At 51.1% G+C, this 18117-nt stretch overlaps 2 protein-coding genes across 6 annotated transcripts in view; one reads left to right on the forward strand and one right to left on the reverse strand.

Moving 5' to 3' along the window:
* Window positions 1-1147, reverse strand: part of WDR59 (WD repeat domain 59) — a 60118-nt gene extending 58971 nt beyond the window's left edge. For both annotated transcript variants that reach the window (XM_056135935.1, XM_056135934.1), the window contains exon 1: window positions 999-1147. In XM_056135935.1, coding sequence (XP_055991910.1) covers window positions 999-1052 — 54 coding nt within the window. In that variant the 5' untranslated portion in view covers window positions 1053-1147. The remainder of the gene's footprint in view (window positions 1-998) is intronic.
* A 12758-nt stretch (window positions 1148-13905) lies between these two features.
* ZNRF1 (zinc and ring finger 1) overlaps window positions 13906-18117 on the forward strand; it is a 91915-nt gene continuing 87703 nt past the window's right edge. For all 4 annotated transcript variants that reach the window (XM_056135938.1, XM_056135939.1, XM_056135937.1 and 1 more), the window contains exon 1: window positions 13906-14449. In XM_056135938.1, coding sequence (XP_055991913.1) covers window positions 14026-14449 — 424 coding nt within the window. In that variant the 5' untranslated portion in view covers window positions 13906-14025. The remainder of the gene's footprint in view (window positions 14450-18117) is intronic.

Consider the following 18117-nt stretch of genomic DNA (forward strand, 5'->3'; position numbering starts at 1 on the left):
AGAAAAACCATTTAAAAAGATATACTGATATACATATACTATATATACGTATATATCCGGGGCAGGAGCTATAGTACAGAAAGTTGGGCATTTCCCTTGCACACAGCTGACCCGGATTCCATCCCCGGCATCCCATATGGTCCCCCCAAGTACTGCCAAGAGTAATTCCTGATTACAGAGCCAGGAGGAACCCCTGAGCATTGCTGGGTGTGACCCAAAAAGCCAGAAAAAAAAATTCTCATTAAAGAGATGAAATTCCCCTGGGGAGAGGCTCAGTAGCAGAGCGCATGCAGAGCATGTGGAAGACCTGGGCACAGTCAAGCCAAGCAGAAACGGTGCCGCGAGGCTTCCCCACGTGCTGGTCACTGGGCTAAGTTATTGAACGCAAGACCCCAAAAACGACTCGTGCCGGCCGTCTGAAGGAGGAACTCCTTGCGTACTCTTTGAGGGGCACTGCACCCTGGCTGGGCCAGCACTCGAGGCCGGGCAATTGGTCCGGGGCTCGCGTCCACGCTCCCACTCCCTGGCCACGTTTCCCCCCTCGAAGCCGAGGCGCCCGAGACATCTGAGCACTTTCGCGGGCAGTTTTGCTGCTGTTGATCTCGTTGATTACGTCCACTCCCAAGTCCACACTCCCAAGTGCTGGGAGGCGGGGTGACGGCCACGCAGCTGCGACTGGCGCGAAGTCGCCGAGCACAGCCCCGGGTGGGCAGAAACCTCCCCGCACGTGAGTCCCCTCGGCGCTTCGGAAGACCCCTCCCAACCCTGCCCAGGACACCCCCAAACCCGCACCACCGCTCCCGACGGCTCTCGACGCTCCCCCCACCCTCGCGGGCCTGGCACCTGGCCGGTTCCCGCTGCTCTTCTCCCCAACCCGCACCGGGGGTCGCCCGACACCTCCCGCGACGAGCCAGGCGGCCTGGGGGGGAAGGGAACCTGCGGGAGCGCATGCCCAGAAGGTTCTATTTGCCCCCCACTCCAGCCCCCTTCCAGCTCACCTGGGAGTCACGAAACTCCACCACCACGTTCTCGCTGCTCCATCGCGCCGCCATCTCCCGCGCCCTGCCGCCTCCCGACCCCCCGACCCCGCGTTCCGGGGTGCAGGGAGTCCCGAGCAGCCCGCGAGTCAGCCCTGCCACGCCCCGTTCCCCACTTTCGTCCGACCGCAAGCCATTGGCTGACCCGGACTTGGGCTCCGCCCCCTCTCCCCGCTCCTCCAATTGTGGCACCGCGCCTGCCCCCAAACAGGCACGCCCCCTCCACTTCCGTCCCTCAGCTGGTGTCACCCACGCTCCTCGAGGCTGTGCACCCACGCCTCCTGTCGCAAGTGCTGCCGGGAGTTGTAGTTCCAAGGTCGAGTCGGCGCGGGTAACCCGGGAAGAACTTGAAGACAAGGGTTTGAGGGAAGACTGAGCTTGCCCTTCCCTTTCTCCTTCCTGGTGTCCTTGGCAAAGCCCAAGTCGGTTTACAAACCAAACCTCGACGAAGATGCAAGTCCAAGATTATCAACTCCCCTGAGACCAGCCATAAATGCATTGGAAAGTCTAAATGCACTATTTATTGCTTCATACAATATCTCCTGCCAAAGTATCCATTACCGCGGGGCTGTCTCCAGGAAGACCCCTCCCTGTTGAGGAAGTCTCCAAAGGCAAAGCCTGCTTCATAATTCTCTAAGAAATTGCCTCCCTTTCACCTGTCATTCGTGTACAATAGAGTTCTCCAGAAGCTACGTGAATGGCATAAGAAACCAGAGGGTTCCTAGTTAGAAAACTAAAGGAGATTTTCCACTCTTCTTAATAAAAAAATGTTTTTGTTCCAGAAATACAGTAATTTCTCACTAATCAAATGTATTATTAATTGAATGCTTATTGATTTTTAAATATGAAGGGACCAGAGAGAGGTCAAGAGGCTGAGCACACGCTTTGAATACTGGAGGCTAGGTTCCCTCCCTGTCACCACATGGTCCCCCGTGTACCACCAGGAGCGACCCCCATGTACCACCAGGAGCAACTCTGGAGCACAGCCTTGAGTACCCGCTGAACACCACCAGGTATGGTCCCCAAATATAAAATAATAAAACTAATGAAATACAGAATCTTAAAAAAAAAAATGTTTTGTTTTACAATAATCACTACCAGATAAAATATACAGGAAAGTATTCTTTTCTAGGACTGGAGCAATAGACAGTGGGTAAGTGGGTAAGGAACACTTTGCACAAGGCTGACCTGAATTCGAACCTTAGCACCACATATAACTCCTCACATATCCAACCAGGAGTAATCCCTGAGCCACACCAGGTGTGGCCCTCCTCCAAAGAAAAAAAAGGGGGGGTATGGTAGCAGGTCAGTCTGTACCTGTGAGGTAAGTGCATCAGCAGTCTGATGGCGCCATCAGACTTTCAGATACCCAAAATTGCTTCTATGCCTTTGGCCAGACCCCAAAGACTTAGGGCAAAGATTACCAAGAAAGTAAATGGCCAAAAGTTAGGTATGTGGGAGACACACCCACAAACCACCTCCGGCTCAGCTATATAATTGGAGGCATGGCCTCTCTGGTTCCTGATTGAACTGCTTAACGGCCGTCATTCCAGAGACTCAGAAACAAATCTCGGAACACAACGGCTTTTGGCAGAAACGCATCCTGTTCCTGCAGTAGGTTACTGGCGCTGGGCCACTCCAGGTGGGAATAGGTTTCGTGCCTTGGCCTGCTCCCCCTGGCAGCCTAGTGACCGCCATCCTCCAGAGGCCGCTGGACAGTCAGGTTTGGGCCTGCAGTGACAAGACATACATACAGGGCCTCACAGGATGGGGGTGGAGCCAGCCCTTTCCTCCCCACCCCAACGAGAGCCCGAGTCGCCGCCCATAAACAGCCTCTCTGGCTCCTGATCAAGCTGCTTAACAGCCATGATCCCAGAGACTCAGGAACAAATCTCAGAACCCAGCAGGTTTTGGCAGAAATCCCTCCAGATTTAAGTGTTAAAATTTCGGAATTTCAAAATTGCGTGGCCACTACTGCAGCCACACGACATCATATGTTGTTCATAACCACGGTCACAGTCACGGTCCTCCCGTTGTTCATCAATTTGCTCAAGCGGGCCCAGTAACGTCTCCATCGTGAGACTTCTTGTTACTGTGTTTGGCATATTGAATACGTCACGGGTAGCTTGCCAGGCTCTGCCGTGCGGGCTAGATACTCCCGGTAGCTTGCCGGGCTCTCCAAGAGAGGCAGAGGAATCGAACTCGGGTTGGCCATATTGGCTGCGTGCAAGGCAAACGCCCTACCGCTGTGCTTCATAACCAGCAATAGAAAACAAATTGTCTACTGTTGCCTTTTCAGCAGATCTGAGTGTTGGGGTAAAATCCCAAATAATAATGGTGGGTCTGGTGTTAAAATATTGAATGTAATCAAAGTAGAGAGAGAATAATGTGGAAATCATCTGCCCCACAGGTAGGGGGAGGGTGTGGGATGGAGGTATTCTGAGGTTTTTGGTGGTGGAGACTGGGTACTGGTGAAGGTACGGGTGTTAAACCCAAAAGCTTTGTAACTGCTCTCACGGTGATTCAATAAATAAAATTATAAAAAAAATTTAAAAAGTAAGGTGGAGTTCATGCCCAATTCAATCAGCTAATCAGTGGCTGAATAAATAGCAGTACTCCTACATTAAAAAAAAAGAAGGAAAAAAAAGTGTTCTGACCCTCTTTAATAACCTGTAAGATCAAAAGGGGTCCTGAGCTCACAAAACTTGAGAGTGGCTGTGTCAGCCTGGGGAGCGATGAATCAATTCTCTTTTCATTCTTACCCTCCCTAACCCTCGCTGAACTGGTTTAGCTTCAGTTTCTCTATAGAAAGGGAAAATGAACTGCTAGTGGTTGAAAGAAGTTAAGTACAGAATCTAGACTGTATCCAATAATTCAGGTGTAAACTATGATTATTGGTGTTATTATCAATATTTCTCTACGGCAACACATGTGAGCAAAGGGGTCAGGCTTCCTTTCCCCCCCCCCCCCCCGCCCCGGAGTGCTGGCATCCCAGCAAACCCTCTAGCTCACACACACTGGACAGTGGGTCTCCGTCAATAGGTCAACACTTGGCAGCATTTGCTGTGTTTTTAAGAGACTTGCAAACAACGTGCCAGATGAGGACCGCCTTAAGGAAGGTCTGGACATGGAAACCTAAAAGAGAGGTGATTTTTTTGTGCTCTTCCATCTAATATTAGAATGTTTTGTTTGTTCATTTTGTTTTCGGGTCACACCCAGTGGTGCTTAGGGCTTTGCACTCAGAAATTACTCCTGTCAGTGCTCTGGGGCCCATAGGGATGCTGGGATTGAATCGAGGTCAGCTGTGTGCAAGGCAAATGTTCTACCTGCTGTACTCTTCCTCTCGCCTCTAGTATTGGGCTTGTAATGGAGTGCACTAATAGAAAAAGGCATGTCAGCAAGTAAAGTGTGAGCAGAGACCCAGGAGTGTGAGGCAGTGATGAGTTCCAGAGACAGACAGCAGGATGGTGAGTTCCTCATTCAGCTGCCCAGCACTGCAAAGAAAGTGACAAAATAACAAAGACATAAAGCAACTCCTGAGCACCTCTGGGTATGACCCCAAAAAGCCCCTTTCCCCAGAAAAAAAAGTAGCACCATTTATAATTTGTTTCTTTAACATTTTTTTTGCCACATCCAGCAATACTCAGGGGTTACTCCTGGCTCTGCACTCAGGAGTTACTCCTGGCAGTACTCAGGGGTATGCCTTGAAACTTGGGATGCCAAGGTTCGAACCCAGGTGAGTTTCATGTAAGGCAAATGCCCTAACCACTGTACTACTGCTCCAGCTCCAGTTTCTTTGATATTTTCAAGCCCCAGGAGTCCAGGGACCAGGTCACACACAGCAGGGTGACTATCCCTCTCCAGGGTGAGTGCATATTCAGGATTCTCCATGAACGGACATGGAGAGCAGATAAAATCACAGCCCAAGTGTGGTGAGTCCTGGCCAGGTCAGAAGGGCACCTGTGAGACAGGAGTGATTTCGAAAACTAGTCAAAGTCTTGATTCTTGTGTTTCTTTCTTTTCCTTTTTTTTCTTTTTTCTTTTTTTCTGGTACCAGGAATTGAACTCCAGGTCTTATAGGTGTAAAATATGGGTTCTGTTTCTGAGCCCTTTACTCCCTAGCCCTTCGCTTTTACTTTCTTACACCTAAAATGAATCAAGCATCATTTTTTTAAAAAAATACTTCGGCATGGAGCAGAGAGGTAGTTTAGTAGGTATGATCCCTGAGCACCATCAGGAGTGATCCCTGAGCACAGAATCAAGAGAGAGCCCGTGTACCATCAGGTATGGCCCCCAAGCCAAGGGGGAAAATTCCTTTAGTTGTTTCCCACTCAGACTTACCAGTTAGTCTCACACACTGCAGTCCAGGTAGAAAACTCAAAGAGTTTTAGTGCATACTGGCTTGCACAGGGCCCAGATTTGGGCTCTGGCACCACGTGACCCACCAAACATGCTTCAGTGCCCTGGTGGCCTCTTGCACCACTAGAGAGGTTGCATGTCCCCCAAATAAAATTCCAGCCCTAACCTCCACATTCCTGTACGGGTTGTTATCCAGCAACCAGGTCCTTAACAATTCTCCCTTATAAAAGGCTTCAGCTAAGCGCTGGAGGAATAGATAGCACATGCTTTGCACGAGGTGGGTGGGGGGTGGGGTGGGGATCAAGTTCAATCCTCAGCACCGCTGAGAATCACGGGAGCAACCCTTACAGAGCTGGAAGTAGTTCCTGAAAACTACCAGATATAGTCTCCAGACCCAAAAGGCTCATAAGGTCAGGGAGAAGGCCACCTGCAAGCCAAGCACAAAAGCAGGTAGAAGGAAAGATAAAGAATGCTGTCTCGGGGCCAGGGAGATTGCTCAAGGGCTTTGCATGCTGGAGCCCTGGGTTCAACACCCAGAATAGCAGGGTCCTCTAAGGATTACAAAGAACAACCCCTGAGTACTGAACTGGGAGTCATCTCTAGCACACAAGAAAGAGAGAAAGAGAGAGAAAAGAAAGGAAGAAAGGGTGGAAGGACGAAAGAGAAAGTGTTGTTTAGCATAATCAGGCCATCACAGAGGACTAAGTGGGCTAATTCATCTAACACATCATGTCATTACTGCTTTGCTTTTTCTGCCTAGGATATAATAGGTGCTCAATTAGTTGTTGCTAAAAGCACAACTTCAGGGGTTGGAGAGATAGCACAGCAGGTAGAGCATTTGCCTTCCACGCAGCCAACCTGGGTTCGATTCCCAGCATCCCACATGGCCCCCCGAACACCACCAGGAGTAATTGCTGAGTGCAGAGCCAGGAACAACCCCTGTGCAATGCTGGGTGTGACCCAAAAAGCAATAAATAAATAAATAAATAAATAAATAAAAGCACACCTTCAGCAAGATCAGGTTTATGGCTATAACATACAATGCACGCAAGGCAGGATGTAGTGCGAAATACAGCTGGAAAAGTTGAAAGGGTTGCTTCAGAAGGTCCCTGCTAGGACCAGAGAAATAGCACAGTGTAGGTAAGAGTTTTGCATGCAACAGACCCTGAAAAGGAAGAGATAGTCCCTGCTTAGGAGTTTGAGTTTTAATTTGTGTATGGAATTTGGGGTGGTGACAGAAAGAAACACATGGCTCTAAACTCAACTGCGGGTCTGTGTACCAGGCGGTAATTGTTCCCCCCTGAAACCAGTGGGACTGTCCTTGTCTGAGCACTTTTGCAGCCCTCCCCAGCTCCCAGCATATCTGTCTGTTTCTCAAAATCTGCCTGAAATGGTTCGCAGGCACAGAAAGTACTTTGGGTTTCAAGTCCTTGGTGCGCTCTGTTCTCTCTCTCTGTTCTCTTTCTTAAATGTGCAAATCGGCTGGTTGGATTTTTGAGAGAGGGAACATAAGCCCCTTTCAAACTGCCTCCTCAGGACTTTCCTCTCCGTCTCCCTCCCACTCTGTCACAGGAAAGAGAGGGCTCTTGGGAGTTAAAGCCGAATCTTTCTGGCATTGTCTGCACGGTTGTGTGTCTCTGAGAGACACACGTGAACATCAGGTGTGAATCAGCCTTGAGGATCGAGGGCCCCTTGTCAAGCAGAGTTCAGCTTGCTGGTGAGGCCACCATCCTTATCACCGAACACGGTCTCAGAAGGTCACTTGCTCTCCACGCTGCAGGAAGGCAGCTCCAGAAATCCTAGGCTTTGGCTGGCGTTTATCGGCTGCTAACCTTGGAGTTCCAACAGGATCCTTTATCTTTCTGGCCCTGTTTCCTCTTCAGCAGAATGTGCAGTTCACTGAGCCCTTAGTCAGTTACACCATGTGTCTTGGGACCCTACCTTCCTGCCCCCTGCTCTCAATCAGAATATCTTGCTGGACATGTTGTATGTTCAGCCCAGTGCTAAAAACATCTGGTTGGTTGTTACTCTTGCTTTGGTTTTTTTTTTGTTGTTTGTTTGTTTTGCTTTTGGGGCCACACCCATCAGTGCTTCGGGATTACTCCTGGCTCTGATGTCAGAAATTACTCCTGGCGACGCACGTGGGACCATATGGGATGCTGAGGATGCAACCTGGGTGGACCATGTGCAAGGCAAGTGCCTTACCCTCTGCTCTACTACTGCTCTCCCCCCCCCCCCATTTCTCTTATGTTTCTATTGTCTTCCTTCTTCCTTTCATTTTTTTCTTCCTTCTTTATTATTTTTTTTTGGGGGGAGGCACACCCAGCAGTGTACAGGGGCACTCCTGGCTCTGGAGAACCATGCAGTGTTGAGGATCAAATCCAGGCCTCCTGAATGCAGTGTGTGCTCAGCCCACTGATCCAGCTCTCCTGCCCGTAACATTCCTCTTTCCAAGCAAAACTATAAAAAAATGTAAGGAGCTCTGAGAACTTTGGGAGGAACTTTCTGATTTGGAGAGCAAGGCATGTCCAAAGCTGGGAGGTCCTTCTTCCCCCTCAAGACTCAGGAAGGAAGTAACAAGTTACAAGGATTCTGAGAATCAAAGCAAAGCATTTCTTCCACTTTGTTTTTGTTTTGTTTTGGGGGGGGGCACACCTGGCAGTGCTGGTGCTCCGGGTTGCTCCTTGCTGTGTGCTCAGATATCACTCCTGAGGGGGGGACTCAGGGGATTCATATGGAGTGTCAGGGATTGAACCCAGGTTAACCACATGGAAGACAGGCACTATGCCCACTATCTCTCAGGTCTCCCACCCCCGCTTTCTGTAACCTTTGAGTCCCGGATTTATATTGTTCCTGGGATGTTTAAATCTGGGCCTTGGCGATCTTGATAGGCTCTCTTTTGACAAGTGATTTTATCAGCCTTTTCTCCTGACTGCCCTTGTGGGAGGGTGTGTGGTTGATTAACCTGTTCACAGCTGAAGATGAGCCAGGAATTGGCTTGCCCAAAGTCAGTAGGGTCCTGGAGACAAAAAACACAATACAACAAAGCCCAAAGCATTTCAGGTCTCCTGTACTTGCCTTCAGGAAGTTCAAAACAACTTGACATGATGGTTGGTTAAGTTACATATCTTGCATGAAGTGGGCCCTGGTTTGACCCCTGGCACCCCACAATCCCCTGAGAAATGCTAGGAGAAGCCCCAAGCAGAGCTCGAAGTAGCCCCAGACAACTGCCAAATGTGGTCTCCAAATCCAAACAAAAAAGAAATATTTCACATGACACAACTTGACACCTCCCCAATCCCATTCATTTTGTTATTTGCCAGTGTTGGGACTCAAAGCCAAGGGTCCTGTCCTACTAGGCGTGTGCTCACCCTCTGAGCGACGTCCCTGACCAGACTCATTAAATTTCTTTTTTCTTTTCTTTCCTTTTTTTTTGGTGGGGGGGGATACACCTGGCAGTGCTCAGGGATTGCTCCTACTTTTGCACTCTGGAATCTGGAATCACTCCTGGTAGGCTCAGGGGGCCATATGAGATGCCAGGGATTGAACATGGGTCAACCACATGCAAGGCAAGTGCTCTACTATCTGTCTCTCTAGCCTGTAACAATAATTACCTTTAACCAAGAAGATTCCCGGACACAGTCCAGGGGGTAAGGTGCTGGCCCTCCACGAGGCCAAACCCAGTTTGATTCATAGCACCACACCTGGTCCCCTCAGCACTGCCAGGTGTGATCCCTGAGCACAGAGCCAAGACTAGGCTCTTATCACCACTGAGTGCTGCACCAAAACCAACAATCAAACCAAACCAAACCAAACCAAGAACCTGCAGGAGAAACTCCAGACAAAACGCATATTAGATTCAACGCAACGAAAGAGCCGATGACTCCCATCTGAGGCGGAGAGCTCTGGGGTGCCAACCTGTGTCACTCTGCAACGGGGAAGGTTAGAACCAAGCTCTTGAGTGAGGGACGAGCCCTGTGCAGGTGTTTCCTACTTTCAATCCGCCCTGGAAATGTGACCTGCACAAGTGCGCAGGAGCTAACCAGGACCTTGTCCCGGGTTTCAGGGCAGCTGAACCTCTAACCTTCTAGAGAGGAGATGCTTTCCTGTAGTTCAGACTCTCGGCTGATTACTGAGAGACTGGCTCACGATAACCTGGATGCTGGAATACAAACCTTATTGTCCAATGATTCTTGTGTACAAAGAAACACAGCTGTGAAGCAGCTTTAATCTTTTTTTATTCTGTTGCAAAGTGGACAGTGAAAACAAAAGGTCTTTGATAAACATGTTTACTGTGAGCCACAGGAGTGCAGCTCCGGCCTATTAGCTGTGTGACTTCCTTGTGCAAATGTGGTTTATATTGTACATGGTCCCATCTATCCATCTATTTATCATCCAAGCACACAGCCATCCATTATCTCTGCGTAGCTCAAACACTAAGAGGTAAAAAGCCCTATAACACAATGACATTGGAAATCTTTCTCTTGGTTTTTATTTTGGACTTTCCCCATGATGCTCGGGGATCAGGGTTTGGGGCCACTTCTGGCTGTTGCTCAGGGGAACATGCTGTGTTGGAGAGTAACCCCAGGCCCATGCAGCCTACTGAAATATTTCTCATGCATCTTGTCACCTACTCAGCAGTTCCTGATGTCCATCCCCTGGGACTACAATATGTAGTTTCATGTTTTCCTATTCTCTTTATGAATAGATAAGCAAAGAAAAATGTCATTTTTATGCTCATTAATCATTGGACACTATTATTAATGATAATGGCATTGATTAAATATCCCCACCTCTCTGTCCCTAAGGATATGCTCACAGGGACCCACGGGCCATTCTTGTCTGGCCCCTCGAGGGGCCTTAGTGTTGGATCCCATCTACCAATGAAACTCTCTGGGCTTTCATGCTTTCTGTTGAATGTCATGCTCTTTCATCTTCAAAAAGACTCTTCCCTTTGCTTGGAACGTTCTCTTGAAACACAGTTCTCTGCCTACCGCCCCTTCCAGCTCCCTTGTCTGCCTTATCTCAGACCTGGGCTTAAAATCGCTGTCAGTGCCTGTTTCCAGCCTTTCCATCAGCACCGTGCCTCTGAGCGCACTACCATCCACCCATTCATTCAACAGATGCTCAGCGTCTGCTGCCTGCTGTGCACTGTTCCAGGCTACCTTAGCATACTGCATTGCCACTGCAGGTACACACGTATATGTGTGTGCACGCAGGCACCTGTGCGCGCGCATGTGTGTATCACTGTCATCCTATTTTTCATCGTTTTACTTGAGCAGGCACCAGTAACATCTCCATTTGTCCCAGCCCTGAGATTTTAGCTGCCTCTACTTACTCGTCTTTCCCAACGCTGCCATATTGGAGGCTCTTTCAAGGTCGGGGAAATGAGACCTGTTATTGTTACTGTTTTTGGCATATTGAATATTGCACTATAATTCACTTGTTTAAATATTCAATTCAGAGGGGTTGGTCATATTTACAACCATTACTACTACCATAATCTAATTCTAGAATATTTTCAACTCTAAAAAGCAAATCCAGGGGCTGGAGAGATAGCACAGCGGGTAGGGCATTTGCCTTGCATGCAGCCAACCTGGGTTCGATTCCCAGCATCCCATATGGTCCCCTGAGCACCGCCAGGAGTAACTCCTGAGTGCAGAGCCAGGAATAACCCCTGTGCATTGCCAGGTGTGACCCAAAAAGCAAAAAAAATTAAAAAAATAAAAAGCAAATCCAGGGGGCTGGGGAGATAGCTCAGGAGTTAGGGGTGCATGCCTCACATGTATCAGGACCCGAGTTTTGTCCCAGAAGTGCATCTAGTTTTCCCTGACCCCAGAACTTCTGGGTGCTCCCTTGGTGCCACTGGGTACCACTGAACTAAATAGACCAGCCTGGTCGGCCCAATAGCGTCAGGTGTGACCCCTGAGCCACTGGAGCAGTGCTTGAGAGGCCCCTAATAAAAATGGAGTGAGTACAAATAAAAGGCCAGGAGAAGATGGCTCAAAGGGCTGAAACAGATGGGAGCCCCAGGTTTGATCCCTGGTACTGTATGTTCTCCTGAGCATCACCAGAAATAGTCCCCAAGCAACAAGAGTGGTACTATCCCCCCAAAAAAGAAATGAAAATATGGGGTCAGAGAGGAAAGGAATTACAGTGCTTGTCCTACATGAGGCCAACCCTGGTTTGAGCCCCAGTACCACATATGGTCCCCAGAGCATGATCAGGAGTGATCTTTGAGCACAGAGCCAGGAATAGATGCTGAGCACCACTGGATGTGGCTCAACCCTCCTCAGCCAAAAAATAAAAATAAAATAAAATAAAATGAACCATTAGCAGTGCAGTCACTCTCCAATCTCTGCTCCTCCAAGACTCTGGTTACCATTAACCTTTCTGAATCAATGGACTTTTTTCTGTATACTTCTGTCAAGTGACTTACTCAATATGTGAACTATTTGGATTGATTTTGTTTTCCAGGGCTTCATAGTTGTAAGACATTATGATTACCTTTTTGTTCTTGTATGGTTCCCAAGGTTGGTTCACGTTGAAGCAAGTTATCACCAAGCATCAGCACTCTGTTTCTTTTAAGACTAACAGTCTACTGCATAGTGTGCCACATTTGTTTCTTTCATTCACCACTTGATGGATATTTGGGCTGTTTCTTTTCTTTTGTTTGATCTGTATGAGCCACACCTGGCAGTGCTTAGGGGTACTTTAGCTTGGTGCTCAGGACTCAGTCCTGGCTCAGTCCTTTGGGTGGGTTTGGGGACCATGCTGTACCGGGGACGAAAGCTGGGGCTCCAGTCCTTCAAGTCCTCTCCCTCGCTCCTTTCTTTCTATTTTAACTAATACTACCGTGAATATTCTTGCACGAATTTTTAAAAATTTGTTGTGGCTTTTTGTTTTTGTTTTTATTGGGCCACACCTGGCTGTTCCAAGGGGTTACTCCTGGCTCTACACTCAGGAATTACTCCTGGCTGTGCATGGTGGGGCAGGCAAGTGGGGGAGGATGCCAACCATATGGGATGCTGCTTGCAAGGCAAGTGCCCTACTTGTTGCATTATCATTCTGTCCCCCTAGAATTTGTTTTCAGATGTCAAATTCAGGGCCTACCACTGAGCCACATCCCTCGTCCTCCTGTACAAGTGTGTGTGTGTGTGTGTGTGTGTGTGTGAGTGGACATCTGAGGTGGCTCTGGTGATGCCCAGCACCTTGGTGGGGCTGAGTCTTGCTGAATCACCAGCTTTGTACCATCCACCCTGCCGGTAGATTGCTGGAAGTAGTTAGTCCCCAGCACTGCTTGGGAGCACCCACATCTGGAAAATCAAGGGGCTGGAACGCGCAGGTCAGCGGTAGATGATACTTGCCTTGCAAGAGTGAGACGCAAGATAACGTCCGCGGCACCTAAAAAAAAGAAAAAGAAAAAGGTGAAATCCCTTCTAGCTGCATTACTCCGTACTCTCCCCCTTGGTACCTCTAAGGGTCTTTAGTGCTACGCTTGAGCTGAGGAATGCTACCCACCTGCTTAAGCCCCAGCAGGGAGTTCTGATCTACTTACTGTCAGTAAAATTCAGAATCGTCAGTGCCCGGGTGCCCCGTTTCACCACCAAGTGCTAGAAATCCCCCCACGGCGGCTAAGTCCTCTGATCTGAGTGAGGGTCTCTGGATGGAGAGAGAACCCCAAAGAGCGGACAGCACGTCCACCAGAGGGTGCTGTGGGGGCAAATTTGTGCCGGGAGGGGAGCGTGACCGCGTCCCTCGGAGCCAGGTAGGCGTCTCGGGGAATTTTCGTTCTTCCCGGTGTTTCCTCCCCTCCCCCAGGAACCACGGCGCCCCTCCCCCACCAGGTGCTTCGCGCTGCTCCCCCCCACTCCCGCCTCCCTCCCGAACCATCAGCCCCCCGGCCTCCCCCCGCCCCACCCCGCGGCGGGGACTTCCCCGACGCCCGCTCCGCGGAAGCCCCTCCGGGGCGGCGGCCGCCGGCGAGCGGGCGGCCCGGTGGGTGGGGACCTCCTTGGGCGTCGGCGGCGGGCGCGCGCCGCAGGGGCCGCGAAGGGGTTAAGGCGGCGGGGGGAGGGGAGGGGGCGCGGGCCGCGCCTGCGCTCTGCCGCCCTCCATTGTCTGCACGGCGGCGGGGAGCGCCGGCGAGCGCAGCCCGGGAGCGAGCGGGGCGGCGCGGCCGGGGCGAGAGCGCGACGCGACGGGACCGCGGGCCGCCGAGGCCGGCAGGGTGGCGGCGCCCTGAGCGGGGGACGCGGCCGCGCAGGGCCTGGCCGGGCGCCTCCCCGCGCGCGCCCGCCCGCCTCCCTGCGGCTCCGGCGCGGGGCCCGGGGGCGGCCTGAGGGGAACATGCGTGTGGCCGCGCGCGGCCGCCGCCAGCCCTAGCCGGGCCGCTCCGCCCGCCGCTTCCGCCCGGAGATTTTATTATTATTATTATTATTTTTTTCCTTGGCTTTTCCCGGGCCTTCGCCCTCGGGCCGCCCCCCGCGCGGCCCTGCGAAGCGTTTTCGGCCGCTCTTCGCGCGCCCCCCCCCGCATGCTCGCCCAGCCCTCCCCCGGCTGCTGAGTGAGGGGTCGGGGGGGAGGGGCTCGGCCTCCGCGTTCCCGCCCCAGCGGGGCCCGGGCGAGCATGGGGGGCAAGCAGAGCACGGCGGCCCGCTCGCGGGGCCCCTTCCCGGGGGTCTCCACCGATGACAGCGCCGTGCCGCCGCCGGGAGGGGCGCCCCACTTCGGGCACTACCGGGCGGGCGGCGGGGCCATGGGGCTGCGCAGCCGGTCGGTCAGCTCGGTGGCCGGCATGGGCATGGACCCCGGCACGGCCGGAGGGGTGCCCTTTGGCCTCTACACCCCCGCCTCCCGGGGCCCCGGCGACTCGGAGCGGGCGCCCGGCGGCGGGGGGTCGGCGTCCGACGCCACCTATGCCCACGGCAATGGTTACCCGGAGACGGGCGGCGGTCACCATAGAGACGGGATGCTGTACCTGGGCTCCCGAGCCTCGCTGGCGGATGCTCTACCTCTGCACATCGCGCCCAGGTGGTTCAGCTCGCACAGCGGTGAGTCGGCGGGCGCGGGGAGTGCCCGCGGCGCGGGGTCGGGGGTTGGGGTGGGGGGGGGGTGGGACGCGGCCGGCGGGCGCCCTGGGGCTCGGGCGTGGGCTCACTTGTGGATGGGCAGCGCCGAGTCCCCCCGGGTGGGCGCCCGCCGCCCCTCGGGGGGAGGGGGTCGTTCGTGGCCACCAGCCGGTCGCCACCAGCCCCGTCGTCTGTCACTGCTGCGGTGTCCCCGCCTCGCCGTTCCCCGGAGGGAGGGCACGGCGTGTGGGGGTGGGGGTCCGGTTTACCGAGCGCTGCCACCCAGAGTGTGTGCGAAGAGAATGGGGAGCCAGTGGGGCTCCCTGATGGGGGCTTCCACCCAGACGGAGGCGCCCGGTGTGGCCACCTGGCTGGAGATGGGCTTGGATGGTTTAAAATGGAGCAGCAAGGAGGCCCCTGGCAGAGACAGGTGTGGCCGGATGAGAGGAAGGCCCAGCCCGCAGCCTCCCTGGGAGGCCTTGAAGGACCAGGGCCCCGGAAGCTCGCTGCATGCTTGCAGTAGGCTTGGCTCACTCTTCCCTCCATCTTTTTCCTCTTCCAAATCCATCCCCTTCCATGCTAAGATCTTGATCCGGTCCTCCCAGCAGTCTGTACCTTTTGGTAACAAGAGGTAGCACATGACCGGAAGGGGATTCAAAGAATCTGGGTGAATTCGTTTTGTGAACTCCTGGGGACTGGTCAGTAAAAAGCTGAAAGTCGATTTCCCAGTCTCTGGCTGGCAGAGCTTCTGGGAGAAAACAGGTCTGTCTGCTCAGCTAACCCGAGAAGCCAGGTTAGGCTTCACTGGTCAAAAGGGGTGTGAGGCCTCTCCTTTTGCTAATTGAGCAGTTGGAGACAAGTCAGAACCTTTTGAGAGAGAGAGTTGAGAAAATTTAAATGTTGGATAGGAGAAAGGTTGCTTACAGGGATTTTATCTGTTGCATCACTGCTCTAGGTGTTGTGAAATATGGTAGGGTTTTTTTTTAGATCTCTTTATTTCTGGAAATGGTCTGCTTTTTGTTTTTTTAACTTAGAGTCCTCTTAGTGCTGCCTTTTGAATTGTTAGGGTGACATTTTAATCCTTGAACAGACCACTAGATAACATTTGGAACTTCTCTGATCTGCATTGGATATCTCTCCTGAAAGAGACAGGAGGGAGGCTTGACTGTCTCTGGCACTTTCAGTCATTTGGTTCACTTTGGACATCATAAGACTATTCTTTCTTACAAAAATTGGTTTAAGAAGAATCAGCTATTTGAGATGATGTGGTTAAGTTTTTAAAAGAACTGTCCTTAGTATCTGATTTTAAAGTGAAAGTTTAAAGAGTTCTCTGTAAAATCACTGAGTTGTGTTTGTTACAAACCAAATGTAATCCCATAAAGGCTTGTCTACAGAAAGAGCTCTCTTTTTGTTAATTTTTTCTCCCGATGCTGGGAACTGAATGTAGGATCTCATGCATGTTAGGCATTAACATTTAAGTTTGTCTCTTATTAGAATTTCTTTTGTTTTGTTTTCAGGCCATACCTGGCGGTGCTCAAACCTTACTCCTGTCTGTATGCTTAGGGATCACTCCTGGCAGTGCTTGGGAGACCATATAAGGTGCCGGGGGGGGGATTGAACCCTGGTCAGCTACATGCAAGACAAGCACCATACCCGATGTACTATCTCTCCAGTCCAGAAACGTCTTTATTCTTACTTTACTGCAAGATCCCATGCCATGATTTGTGATTGGACTAAAAAAATTTCAGATTTCCTCAGTTCTCAAAGCTCATTAGTTATTAAATGTTTTCCCCCCTTCCAGTTGTGTTGATGGCAGAGTGAGCCAGTGAGTCATGGAAAGTGAAACACTGGAGCCTGTTCATCCTCTAGGGAGGGGTATCCAATGTGTTTCTAGGGGCTGGGAAGATAGCACAGTGGGACGGGACCACGAGCCTTCCATGCAGGAGTCCTGGGTTTGATCTCCAAGTCCCCTGAGTACTGCTTGTAGCAACCCTCTGTTGAACCAGGACTAGGCTCCAGGAACTACCCCCCCAAAAAGAAAAAATGGGGTTTGTGTCTGTGTGTGTGCGTGCACGTGCAGTTAATGTATATATTCTTTAGGGGGTGAAGAGAATACAGGGGTAAAGCGTCTTACATCATTTGAGTTTGCTTCCTCACACTGCATATGGTCAGCCAGACACTGCCAGGAGTGATCTCTGAGCACAGGGCCAGAAGTAGCCATTGAGCTACTGACAGCTGTTGCCCAAACTCCTGTCCCCAAGTTTTATATGTGTATATACACATATACACACACATGATTTATGATTGAACTAATGTTTTTTGGGCTACACCTGGTGATGCTCAGGGGTTATTCCTGGTCTTGCACCCAGGAGGTGCTTGTGGAACCCTCTGGAATGCTGGGGATCGAACCTGGGTCAGTTGCATGCAAGGTGAACATCCTACTATTGTACTATTGCTCTGGCCTCCATATATATATACATATATATACACATATATATACATATATATACACACTTTATAGGACAATTCTGTCTGTGCAGGACATTGATTATAACTAGTCTGCCCTCTACTTTCTGTGCATTTCCAGATATTCTTGGTGGGGGAGGGTGGCAACACCCTTAATGTGAACTTCTGACATAGGGATTTCTTCTTCCTTTTTAATTTGGGTCACACCCAACAGTGCTCAAGGCTTACTTCTGGTTCTGTGCTCAGGGATTGGGGGACCTGATGGGGTGCTGAGGATCAAACTCAGGTCAGCCGTGTGCAAGGCAAGTGCCCTACCTCTGTACTATTGCTCCATCTTGGGATTTGTTCTATCCAAGAAATGAAATTAGATTTTCCTGTGTACAGTTAATCATTGATTTGGCCCTTCGTATTTCCAGTCTGTTGTAATGGTGATTCCATCTCCCCTACGGAGCAGGCCATGGGATTCTCCTTTTTCCTTTTTCTCTTGATCATTGCTTTAAGAAGATAAATTTCTATGTTGTAGCCTTTGAGTAAGGTTTTTGCTCTGGTGTCCTGCGAGTCAAAGGGTAAGAATTTCGTGTCCAGTTGGCCAGATGCCTGGAGCTGATGTGGTGATGTTTGTTGCTTATATTTTCAAGGTACTTTTGTCACTCTTCACGAGCATAGAAAGCCACTGTGAAGCAAAGGAAGAGGGAAGTTCTGCGTGCACTGGCCTCCCCAAAGGGAGTGAGCCGGTGTGTTCAGAGGTAGACTGTGGGTTCCCAGCTCCTCCGAGGGGCTATGACCTTGGGGGAGACACATCCTCTCAAGGCTTACTTCGTTATTTTAAGGATAGCTGTGATGGGGCCAGTGAGTAGTTTAAGGAGTCAAAGGCATACCTGGCATGCAGGGGCTCTGGGTTTTTTCCCAGAGCACTCCCCAGGGTTTGCCATGGGGGCCCCAGCACAGCTGGGCCTGAGCATTGAGCCATCTGAGAATTGCTGGCCATTCCCAGAGCCCAGAGCTCTGCTTACGGGTGCCCCGTCCCCCATCTTAAAAAAACAAAGATTACAAGAATAGGTGCAGTGATCTCTAGCAACCAGCCTATAAAAATTGTTGCTCAGATCCTTTGAAGGTTCCCTGAAGTAACACTTCCCTTCTCTCAGTGCCCAGGTTCCCTCTCTTCCCTGAACTGAGACCCTCGA

The sequence above is a fragment of the Sorex fumeus genome, unplaced genomic scaffold, assembly GCF_029834395.1.
Source record: "Sorex fumeus unplaced genomic scaffold, SorFum_2.1 ptg000122l, whole genome shotgun sequence".
Lineage (NCBI taxonomy): Eukaryota > Metazoa > Chordata > Mammalia > Eulipotyphla > Soricidae > Sorex > Sorex fumeus.